The 12,814-nt window shown below is 41.1% G+C and overlaps 1 protein-coding gene across 3 annotated transcripts in view; it reads left to right on the top strand.

Moving 5' to 3' along the window:
• F8 (coagulation factor VIII) overlaps positions 1-12,814 on the top strand; it is a 114,237-nt gene that overhangs the window by 17,000 nt on the left and 84,423 nt on the right. For all 3 annotated transcript variants that reach the window (XM_074208206.1, XM_074208207.1, XM_074208205.1), the window contains exons 2-3: positions 2,863-2,981; positions 5,184-5,306. In XM_074208206.1, coding sequence (XP_074064307.1) covers positions 2,863-2,981; positions 5,184-5,306 — 242 coding nt within the window. The remainder of the gene's footprint in view (positions 1-2,862; positions 2,982-5,183; positions 5,307-12,814) is intronic.

Raw genomic sequence — 12,814 nt, 5'->3', positions numbered from 1 at the left:
AAAAACACTGTCCACCCTAACAGCAACAAGGGGCTGATGATCAACCTTGATGGCCTTGCTCATTCCATCAGTACAACGAGGGACAATTTGGGGCTGTCTGTGAAGGAGAATACCTGCTGTATCCAGGGAAAGAATTGGGGAGTTTGAACAAAGATCAAAGACTATTACCTTCAATTTAGAAAAAAAAAATCATATCTTATTGTCTGATCTTTCTATGTCTTATACTTCATGTTTCTTCCTTAAGGATCTGATTTCTCTCTCATCACATTCAACTTAGATCAAGGTAACCCATGGAAACAATGGAAAGAGTAAGATACTGCCTTCTGTGGGGTGGGAGGGAAGGAAGATTAGGGTAAAAATTGTAAAACTGAAAAAAATTGAAATATTTAAAATGAAACCAAAAATCGAATGCTATCTGGGGATATTGAGGGAAGAGAAGATTTGCCAAGGACAGATGATAAAAACATGTTTGGTCAAATACAGAGAACATTTTCTTCTGTCTCTCCTACCCTCCTACCAATGTAGCAAACTAAGTTTCTGCCTCCCCAGGATAAAAAAAAATGCTGGGAAACTCTTCCTGGGCAGAGACTATCTGAAAAAAAAACCTATCACCCCCCACCCCTTCTATCTGGCCCAACAAGGGTTACTTTTCCAAAGAAGAAAGAGGGCAGGATAGAGGGGTACCATTCCCATTTCCCAATCATACTTGTCAAAAACTTCCCCCAGCCAAGCCAGTAGCCAATGTCTTCTTCTTCATCACTGCAGGTCACATAGAAAAAATAGTCTTCTTCGTGGGGATCCATGGGAGCTCTAGAAAGAGGAATAGTGTTGGTGACCCAGAAGAACAGGGCACCATAACTTCCAGTTAAGATGTAGAACTGACCAATTGTAAGGTCAGAGGGCACCAGGGTCTTCCTTTTGTCCAGGTCAAGGTCTCTGCCTTTAGATGCCTCCTCCCCAATTTCTTCCAAATTTTCTCCCCTTCTTTTTTCTGGTACTTGAAAGAATGAAGGATGATCCTCCTTATATTAGAATTTCATGATGCTCCTCAGAGTCTAAATCTCCCCTTGGGGGGGGGGGCTGGCTCAGGTGGAGTGGAGTGTATTAGTTCTCTGAGTCTGGCATCCCCCAAGTCAGAGTCTCATAAGAGATATAAACAGCCTTGGCACTGAAAACCACTGCTGTCCTGTCCACTCTGCCTTAACTATAAGCCCAAGGAGAGTCAGAACTGAGGCCCTGGCTGACCCAGCTTGGGGGGTGGAGAGAACGTTGGTGTTGGGGGGGAATCCTGCAGGGTTCTAGGAAGGTTCTGACTAGCCATCTGACCCCCTTCCCATCTGTGATCTGAGAGCTCCTGCTACTACTACCACCACCACCACTGTTACCACCCACCATTGCTTTCATGGTCTCAGGACAGTGTTACAGACCTCTCCTGCCAACCTCTTGAGTTTTCTTAAACCAGAAAATTGTCTCAGCCCAACCTTTTGTTGACTCTACCTCTCCAAAATTTTAAAGTTGTTTTTGGGGGGGGATCTCCTACCCCCTTTCTCACTAGCCTAGTCCAGTCAAATTCAGGAAGCATGACTGTTGATGTATTGCCCTTTTCATCTCAGGAACATGAGGACTCAATGTTTTTTCAAGGCAAATGGGGTTAAGTGGCTTGCCCAAGGCCACACAGCTAGGTAATTATGAAGTGTCTGGACCCAGATTTGAACCCAGGTACTCCTGACTCCCGGGCCAGTGCTCTATCCACTGTGCCACCTAGCTGCCCCAATATCATGATTCTTAAAAAAAATCCAGGAGGTTTACAACCTAGGAAACATAAGGAAGAAGCCCTACCCTTGCTATTGGAATGGAGTATTATTACAGAGAAGGGAAACTTTTCACTTTGGGGATCATGTGGACCAAAAATTTGACCACAGGTTCACAGACTGATAGGGAAGTCATTTCTTCATGGGTAGACAGGTAACCCTGTCTGTCACTGAACCTTTCTTTGTCTGCCTCAGGATCCTCAGCTGTATAATGGAAATAATAACAGCCCCTACCCCCCACAGGGTTGTTATGGAGATCAAATGAAGTCACATTCGTAAAGCTCTTAGCATGTTGTTTGGTTCTTGTCCTTTGTTATCAAGAAGACCAAAATGACAATGTTAGAGAGAAATTACAGTGTGTATGAGCTGGGAACACTACCACAGGTTGGACACAAGGAGTTCAGGTGAATACTTGGGGTGGTTGCCAACTTGTGTATCTCACGTTTCCTTTGAACTGCTTCCTATCTGCCTTGCTCATAGAACATAACACCCTCTCTGATGAGGACTCATGCCATACTGGACGATCTTGTGCCAGTATCTCCCGTACTATATGATCAACTTCAGGGTTCTTAAGAGACCTTCAGGGTGTCCTGGGATTGCTTCTTCTGACTCCCTGTGAGCGCTTGCCCTGTGTGAGTTCTCTTGGCACATTGTAGGCCTTTGTAAATATGTATTCACTTCCCTTCCTCTTCCCCACTCCAATGGCTACTGCTAGATGCTTACTCTGAATTCCCCTTAGAAAAAGAGGGCGTGATGGGGCGGCTAGGTGGCACAGTGGATAGAGCACTGGCCCTGGAGTCAGGAGTTCCTGAGTTCAAATCTGGCCTCAGACACTTAATAATTACCTAGCTGTGCGGCCTTGGGTAATCTACTTAACCCCATTTGCCTTGCAAAAACCTAAAAAAAAGAGATGGCGTGCTTGTGTGGCATTAGCTTTCTTATGTTGTGGGATGCTGCCAAGGAGTTGGTGGGCCTATAAAATTTGGGTGGTTTGGGGTTGCAAAGGGAATACCCACCAAAACAGAATCTACCTTTTTCTTTCTTTGTACAGATTTCCTCCAAGAGGCCCAAAGTCTGCACCTGATGGCTCCACTCTGTATAAAAAGGCTGTGTTTACAGAATACACAGATAGCCTATTTCTCAAAGCCAAGCCTAGAACACCATGGATGGGTAATGAGAAGAACATTTCAGTGTTTCAGTCCTTTCAAAGATCTGGGACTTCCACTAACGTGTGGCCACTCCATCTTTTCATTACTATAGAACTCAACCCATTTCCTACCTTACTAGAAAGCCATCGTGACCTGGTGTGGCTAAAAACTCTATCCCTTGATTGGCCAGACTTTGAGTGAGAAGCCTCTCTCAGCTTAGCTAGATTGGTCCTTGGAAAACAGATACCCTCTCTGACTAGGCCAGGATGCCAAGCCTATCCATAGCTCAAAGGAGACTTAGAGAGTGACTAGTTTGACCCCTTATTTTGAGATAACCGATCCAGAGAAGAGATGGACTTGCTTAAGGCCACATGGGGAGCAAGTAGCAGAGCTCAGTTCAAAGTTTTTGACTAAATCCAAAACTCTTTCCTGTATCTCCCATAATCACTAGAACCTACCGGGTTGCCTTCTTATAAGTAAGTTTTAGAGGAAAACGTGGGAAATAAAACAGGAACTTGTGCCTATTGGTCAACGAGGGCAGCTCGACCCTTTCTCTGCAAATTCCAGTTTTAAAGAGTTGGTCGAGACAACGATGAGTGAATGGATGTCTAGAGCCAACATGTGTCAGTGGCAAGGTTTGAGGCCAACCTCTCTTTGGTCTAGTCTCCTTTGACAATTCCCTGCCCGTTGCCAATCCTAGCCAGAGTGTGGTCTCCTTTTACTTCCTAAAGGGTCTTGAATTCCTGTTGGACCTAGAGGTAGCTAGGAGAGAGAGGCCCCATATACAGCAACCCAACATTTGCATGGTAGAGTTTTGAGACCATTCACCAATCAGATGACCCTCCTCTAGATGAGTGCCATCTTATCAGTGGTTCCATTTCAATGGCAGCTTCAAGAACTGGACCTGGAATCCCAGAGTTGGTTTGAGCAGCACAAAGTAAAGAGCACCTGCCATGGCAACTCTTTTGGGCTGGGTAGGTGTCAGTCCAAGATTACGTTAGCTGCTTTGCCTGTGGAACCCCAGGTCTGCCTTGCACACAGTAGGAATTTCATAAATTTGTTCACTTGAGTTGAATCCCAGGCACATTTTTCTAGTGTGTGTGTGGAGACTCCCTAATGATACTGGAATTGGCCTGAGGGACTTGTGTTTGTGGCATGTTGTTCCTTCCTAGGGGTCCTTCTGGGAGTGGCTAAAGGAATTGGCTGTTAATGAATTCAGAGGTTTGCTCTGCTCCTTTATGTGATGGTTTCATAAAATTCTAAAAGATATGTGTGCAGAGAAGTGGGGCACTTTGCCTACTTATACTGCAGGCAGCCAGACCACAGACCCAGGGTACACTTGGGTAGACTCTACATTTATGCCCAAGAATGTGTATGGATGAATGGCATTTTTCTAATCAAGGATTTAGAGCATTTTTTCATCTGATTGTTGATAGCTTGAACTTGTTCATCTGAGAATTGCCTTTTTATATCCTTTGGCCATTTAACAACTGGGGAAAGACTTGTAGTCTTCTAAATTTGACTCAGTTCTCCATCTATTTTAGAAATGAGCCCTTTGTCAGAAATACTAATTGTAAAAGTGATTTCCCAACTAGTAGTCTTACTTCAGAAGGGGAGAGGAAAGGGAGGGAAGGAGAAAATCTGGAACTCAAAATTTGGTTTAAAACTTGAATGCTAACGACTGTCTTTAAAAGTAAATGAAAAAATATTATTAAAAAAAACAAATAAGGGGATTGAGGAGATGAATTTCCATTTCACCAAGGGGTCAGAGACAGTTGAGATTCTTCCCCTGTCTTCTTGGCTAAGGAATGCTTAAGGCTCTAGGTCAGTTTTCACATCTCGAGGGACAAGTTTTGGTCAGTTGAGGTTAATGTTAAGCAAAAGTTGCAGGAAGAATTTCTTGTGCATCTGGCCTTTCTTTCAGAGCCTTCTTTGGAAGATGTCTTGTTCTCTTGGTCTGTCTCCTGCACTGCCTCTAGGGTCAGCCCCCTTTTGTTTTTGTTTCTTTTTTTGTGGTTTTTCAAGCCAATGAGGTTAAGTGGTTTGTCCAAGGCCACACACAGCTAGGTAATTATGAAGTGCCTGAGGCTGGATCTGAACTCATCTCCTCCTGCCTCCAGGGCTGGTGCTCTATTCACTGTGCCACCTGGGTGCCCCCGGTCAGCCCCTTTTTCAGAACAATTCCATGAGGGGGTGGGGTGAAACTGATATCTCCCTCTTTCAGGTCTCCTAGGTCCCACCATTCGGGCCGAAGTCCATGACACAGTGCTTATCACGCTGAAGAACATGGCATCTCACCCAGTCAGCCTCCATGCTGTTGGGATATCCTATTGGAAGGCTTCAGAGGGTAAGTGAGGCAGGTAGGCCTTTTGCTGTGGTCTCTGACTAGGTAGGGCATTTATCTTTATTCTCTGCAGTACCTGTTGCCTATGGTGGCAACCAAGGAAGTAGTGCTCAAAGATATGGGCTATCGCAGAAGAGCTGGAAAGCCTCCCGAAAGTGGGCTGAGACTTGCGCCTCAAAGGACTCAAGGGCTCCACAGGTTGGATCTTGACTGGAGCTCACTTCAGGTGTATTTGTGAAGTCTGTGTCAAGTGGTCATTGCTGAATACAGACAGAGGACACACTCCTTATGTTTTCTCCCTGGGTGACCCTGAGCAAGTTACTTCCCAACTGGGCCTCTGTTTTCTTCTTAATGAGATGAAAGTAGACTATGGGACTTCTGAAGGTTCTTTCCTAGCTCCAGATCTAGACACCTTTGAAAATGCTTAACTTCAAATTATGCTTTCATCTCTACTCTGTAAGGGCAGCTAGGTGGCACAGTGAATAGAGCACTGGCCTTGGAGTTAGGAGGATCTCAGTTCAAATCCAGCCTCAGACACTGACACTGTCTTAGCTGTGTGACCTTGAATAAGTCACTTCACCCTGCCAACCACCCATACAGGGCTATCTCCAGTTGTCCTGATTCCTATCTGGTCACTGGACCTAGATGGCTCTGGAGGAGAACGTGAGGCTGGTTGGTGATTTAGCCCAGCCCCCGTCACTCCAAACCAATTCATGTGCTTTTCATGGCATCATCTCCCTGATGTTGTGTTCTTCAAGAAGGTAGGACAGACATCATTAGGGGATGGGTACATTTATTGGACCCATAGAATCCAGGAGAAATGGAACAGTGGGATTATTTCTACTCACAGGTGAGAAATTTCTTGTTTAAAATGTATCTAGGGGCAGCTAGGTGGTGCAGTGAATAGAGCCCTGGCCCTGGAGTTTGGATCTGAGTTCAAATCCAGTCTCAGATACTAATGGCTGAATAACACCCATTGCCTTAAATAAAATAAAAGAAAAAGAAAAAAAGAAGCCTTTAAAAAAAGTATCTAAAATGTAGTTTTGGTTTTTTTGTTTGTTTGGTTTTTTGGCAAGGCAATGGGATTAAGTGACTTGCCCAAGGTGATGCAGCTAGGTGATTATTAAGTATCTGAGGCAGGATTTGAACTCAGGTCCTCTTGACTCCAGGGCCTCTATTCACTGCGTCACCTAACTGCTCCATGATATTTGTTTTTGCAGGAGGAGACAACAGAAAGCAAGTGAGTCCTAACTGCTGGTGCAGAGGGGGGCAACCTGGCAGAATGCTTTCTTTGTCTTCTAGCAGATTAGAGAGGGCACCTTGCCCTCTGCTTCACTCCTCCAAAACCATCTTTCCTTTTCCCTTTACCCTCTCGCTTCTTCAGCCCCACCGAATCTCCCAGTCCATCATCCCTAGTCATGGCCCCACTTTCTTCCTTTCATGGTTTGGACCCTATTCTTGACTGATTCAGTGATCTATTATTCTATACCCTCAAATACCCTGTTCTTGCTGTCCTTCTAGTTTCCTGTCCCCAGGGGCACTTTCACCACGGGCCTCCTCTATTTCTCATGGGACGATGCTCACCCTGCTGGTGAGGTCTCCTATTCATTTATGTTCTTTTGTCATAAATGAATTTTTATTATTGTGTGATTAGACATTTTCTTCTTTTTAAAAAAACTTATTTGATATTTTATTTTTCCCAATTACACATAAAACAATTTTAACATTCTTTTTCAGATTTTGAGGTCCAAATTCTGTTCCCCCCATTGAGAAGGCCATACATGTGTAGATGTGCAAAACACATTGCCATGTGAGTTATGCTGTGAAAGAAAACAGACAAAAAAAAAACTCGAGAAAAATACACTAAAGAAAAAGTATTAGATCTGCATTCAGGCTCTCCCAGTTCTTTTTCTGCAGATGGAGATCACGTTTCATCCTAAGTCCTACAGAAATGTCGTAGATGACTGAGAACAGCTAAGTTGTCTCCAGTACACCATCATTCTGTATTGCTATTGCTGCCTGCACTGTCCTGCTACCTCTGCTCATTTCATTTTGCACCAGTTCATGTCTTTCCATGTTTTGCTGAGACCATCCTGTTCAACATTTCTTAAAGCACAATAGTATTCCATCATAACCATATACAACAACTTAGTCAGCCATTCTCCAATTGATGGACATATCAATTTCCAGTTTTTTGCCACCCCTAAAAGAGCTGCTATAAATATTTTTGTGCATGTAGCTCATTTTTCTTTTTTGTTTTTATCTCTTTTGGGATATAGATCTAGTAGAAGGCTAGATTGGTCAAAGGGTATGCATGATTTTAGATCCCTTTGGGCATAGGTCTAAATTGTTCTCCAGAACTGTTCAATATAATTTCAATTATAGTACATCAGGGTTTTAACTTTTCCATATCCACTCCAACATTTATCATTTTCCTTTTCTGTCATATTACCAATCTGACAGGTGTGGGGTAATAGCTCACATATATTGTAATATGAATTTCTCTAATCAATAGTGATTTAGGGGGCAGTTACGTGGCATAGTGGATAGAACAGTGGCCCTGGAGACAGGAGGACCTGAGTTCAAATCCAGCCTCAGACACTTAGCAATTACCTAACTGTGTGACCTTGGGCAAGTCACTTAACTCCATTGTCTTGTAAAAAATAAAAAATAAAACTAAAACATAGTGATTTAGAGCATTTTTAATATGGATCTAGATAACTGATTACTTTCTCTGAAAACTGCTTGTTCATATTCTTTCACCATTTCTCAATTGAGAAATGGTTCTTATTTAAGTTTGATTCAGCTTTTGATACGTTTGAGAAATGAAGTCTTTACCAGAGAAAGTCACTATAAAAATTTTTCACTCTAATGATTACTAGCTTTATATTTCCCTCCATCCTATTTTACCCCCTCCCTCCCATCTATCCTACTCTCCCTCCTTTTATCCATTCTCAAAAGTATTTTGCTTCTGACTTTTACCTCTCCCAGACTGCCTCCCTTCTATCAGCTCCGCCTCCCTTCTCTTATCTCCTTTTCTTTCTATTTTCCTATATGGCCAGCTAGGTTTTTACACCCAATTGAGCATGAATATTATTCCCTCTGAGCCAATTCCAGTGAGAATAAGGTTGCTGTCTCCCCTCCCAGCTTTCCTCATTTTCCCCTCCACTGTAAAATCTCTTTCAGGATCCTTTTAGGTCAGATAATTTACCCCGTTCTACCTCTTCCTTTCCCTTCTCCCAGAGCATTCTTCTTTCTCACCTCTTAATTTTTTTTAGATAACCATACTATCACATTCAATTCACACCTCTGTTTTCTGTCTACATGTATATATATATATATATATATATATATATATATATATATATTCCTAATTCCCTAATAATGAGAAAGTTTTTAGGAGTTATAAATATCATTTTTCCCATGTAGGAATATAAACAGCTTAACCTTATTAGATATTCAATTCAGCTCTCTGGTGTTTTCATCAAGAGTGCTTGGGAGTCTTTATTTCATTGAATGTCTAATTTTTTTCTCTGAAAAATTATGCTCAAATTTTCCTGGGTAGGTGATGCTTAGTTATAATTCAAGCTCCTTTGCCCTCCTGAATAGTATATATCAAGCTCTCTGATGCTTTAATGTAGAAGATGCTAAATCTTGTGTTATCCTGACTGTGCATTATTTTTTTCTGGTTGCTTGTTGTATTTTCTCCTTGATCTGAGAGGTCTGGAATTTGACTATAATGCTCCTGGAAATTTTCATTTGAAGATCTCTTTCAGTATTTTACCCTCTGGTTCTGGACTATCAAGGTAGTTTTTCATGATAATGTCTTGAAAGATGATGTCTAGGCTCTTTTTTGATCATGACCTTCAGGTAGTCCACTAATTCTATTTTTTTTTTTGCAAGGCAATAAAGTCAAGTGACTTGCCCAAAGTCACACAGCTAGGTAATTTTAAAGTGTCTGAGGTTGGATTTGAACTCAGCCTCCTGACTCCAGGATCGGTACTCTATTCACTGTGCAACCTAGCTGCCCTGTCCAATGTTTCTTTTTTTTTCAGTCATTCTTTTTTTTTAAATTTATTTTTATTAAAGATATTATTTGAGGGGCGGCTAGGTGGCGCAGTGGATAAAGCACTGGCCCTGGAGTCAGGAGTGCCTGGTTTCAAATCCGGTTTCAAACACTTAATAATTACCTAGCTGTGTGGCCTTGGGCAAGCCACTTAACCCCATTTGCCTTGCAAAAACCTAAAAAAAGATATTACTTGAGTTTCACAATTTTCCCCCCATCTTACTTCCCTTCCCCCCCCCCACAGAAAGCAATTTGTCAGTCTTTACTTTATTTCCATGTTGTACCTTGATCCAAATTGAGTGTGATGAGAGAGAAGTCATATCCTTAAAGAAGAGACAAGAAGTCTAAGAGGAAACAAGATCAGACAATAAGATATGTTTTTTTTTTTCTAAATTAAAGGGAATAATCTTTGAACTTTGTTCAAACTCCACATCTCCTTATCTGGATACAGACGGCACTCTCCTTTGCAGACAGCCCCAAAATTGCTCCCGATTGTTGCACTGATGGAATGAGCAAGTCCTTCAAGGTTGATCATCACTCCCATGTTGCTGTTAGGGTGTACAGTGTTTTACTGGTTCTGCTCATCTCACTCAGCATCAGTTCATGCAAATCGCTCCAGGCTTCCCTGAAATCTCGTCCCTCCTGGTTTCTAATAGAACAATAGTGTTCCATGACATACATAGACCACAGTTTGCTAAGTCATTCCCCAATTGAAGGACATTGACTTGGTTTCCAATTCTTTGCCACCACAAACAGGGCTGCTATAAATATTTTTGTACAAGTGATGTTTTTACCCTTTTTCCTCATCTCTTCAGTGTATAGACCCAGTAGTGGTATTGCTGGGTCAAAGGGGATGCACATTTTGTTGCCTTTTGGGCATAGTTCCAAATATCTCTCCAGAAAGGTTGGATGAGTTCACAGCTCCACCAACAATGAAATAGTGTCCCAGATTTCCCACAACCCTTCTAATAACGATCATATCTTTTCTGGTCATATTGGCCAATCTGAGAGGTGTGAGGTGGTACCTCAGAGAAGCTTTAATTTGCATTTCTCTAATAATTAATGATTTAGAGCAATTTTTCATATGGCTACGGATTGCTTTGATCTCCTCATCTGTAAATTGCCTTTGCATATCCTTTGACCATTTGTCAATTGGGGAATGGCTTTTTGTTTTAAAAATATGACTCAGTTCTCTGTATATTTTAGAAATGAGTCCTTTGTCAGAATCATTAGTTGTAAAGATTGTTTCCCAATTTACTACATTTCTTTTGATCTTGGTTACAGTGATTTTATCTGTGCAAAAGCTTTTTAATTTAATGTAATCAAAATCATCTAATTGGTTTTTGGTGATGTTCTCCAACTCTTCCTTAGTCATAAACTGCTCCCCTTTCCATAGATCTGACAGGTAGACTAGACCTTGATCTTCTAATTTGCTTATAGTATTGTTTTTTATGTCTAAATCCTGTCACCATTTGGATCTTATCTTGGTAAAGGGTGTGAGGTGTTGGTCTAATCTAAGTTTCTTCCATACTAACTTCCAATTATCCCAGCAATTTTTATCAAAGAGGGAGTTTTTATCCCAATGGCCGGACTTTTTGGGTTTATCAAACAGCAGATTACTATAATCATCTCCTGCTTTTACACCTAGTCTATTCCACTGGTCCACCACTCTATTTCTTAGCCAATACCAAACAGTTTTGATGACTGATGCTTTATAATATAACTTTAAATCGGGTAGTGCTAAGCCACCTTCGTTTGCATTTTTTCTTTTTTTTTTTCATTAAGCTCCTGGCAATTCTTGACTTTTTATTTCTCCGTATGAATTTACTTACAATTTTTTCTAACTCATTAAAGTAATTTTTTGGAATTTTGATTGATAGGGCACTAAACAGATAGTTTAGTTTTGGTAGAATTGTCATTTTTATTACATTAGCTCTACCTATCCATGAGGAGTTGATATTTGCTCGGTTATTTAAATCTAATTTAATTTGTGTGAGAAGTGTTTTATAATTGTTTTCAAAAAGATTCTGCGTCTGTCTTGGCAAATAGACTCCCAAGTATTTTATATTGTCTGAGGTTACTTTGAATAGGTTTTCTCTTTCTGGCTCTTCCTGCTGTATCTTGCTAGATATATATAGAGGATTTATGAGGGTTTATTTTATAACCTGCTACTTTGCTTGTCCAATAATTCTTAAACTACATCTCCTGCATCTGTTCTTCAGTTGTTTTTCCAGTGAGTTATTTCATATTTTATTCTATTTTCTATATTCTATATTCTATTTTCATTACTTTGATTTTTCTATATTCTATATTCTATTTTCATTCCTTTGATTTTTAATGTCTCACAAAGTCATTAGCTTCCATTTGCTTAATTCAAATTTTTAAGGAATTATTTTCTTCAGTGAGCTTTTGTAATTTGACCACTTCTAATTTTTAAGGAGTTCTTCTCTTCATTGGTTTGTTGTGACTCTCTTACCAATTGACCTATTCTGTTATTTTAAGGTTTTATTTTCTTCAGCATTTTGAGCTTCCTTTACCAAGCTGTTGACTATTTTTCATAATTTTCTTCCTCACTCTCATTTCTCTTCACAGTTTTATCTCTACTTCTCTTACTTGAATTTTAAAATGCTTTTTGAGCTCTTCCATGGCCTGAGAGCAATTCATATTTTCCCTTGAGGCTTTGGATGCAGGAATTTTACCTTTGATGCTTTCTTCTGAGTATATATTTTCATATTCCTGGTCACCAGAGTATCTGTGGTCAGAATTTGTGGCTGTTGTTTGCTCATTTTTTCAGTCTATTTCTTTACTTTGCGCTCTATACTAAAGTGGGGCTCCGCTTCCTGAGAGGAAGGGGCACTGTCCCAAGATTCAGGTTTTTTGTGCAGCTATTTTCAAAGGTAATCCTGGGGATCTGTACATTTTTGGCTCTTCCAAGGGAGAGGTATAATTACTACTGTCCTGTTCTGTGCACTGGTCTGTGAATGACCACAAACACTCTTTTCTGTCCTGTAACTATGAAGAGGGTTGCAAGTTCTACTGTGTTTTTGCTCCTCCTCAAACAGTGACTAAGACCCAGGACTGGGACCCAGATCCAAGTATAAACAATGCAGCAAGAGTTCCCTGTGCTAGCAGAGGGATTCCTGTAAATCTCCTTTAGATGAATTGCCTGATCCCCTTACCATCTGTGAGGCTGAGAAATCTGGAAACTGCTACTTTCGCCAACTGATTTGGTTGCTCTGAGGCCTGCTCCTGGTTTTCTGGGGCCCAGTGTGTGCTGGAACCTGGTGCAACAGACCTTTATTATAGACCTTTTAGGTTGTCTTGGGCTGTCCATCTTTGTGGGTTCTGCCACTCTAGAATTGGTTCAGACTCATTATATAAGGATATTGAAAAAGTAGAATTGGCCAGATGGAAAAGGATGTACAGAAGCTCATTGAAGAAAATA

The sequence above is a fragment of the Macrotis lagotis genome, chromosome X, assembly GCF_037893015.1.
Source record: "Macrotis lagotis isolate mMagLag1 chromosome X, bilby.v1.9.chrom.fasta, whole genome shotgun sequence".
Lineage (NCBI taxonomy): Eukaryota > Metazoa > Chordata > Mammalia > Peramelemorphia > Peramelidae > Macrotis > Macrotis lagotis.
Note: the sequence above shows the minus strand (reverse complement) of the source record. Positions and strands in the feature narration are given on the sequence as shown.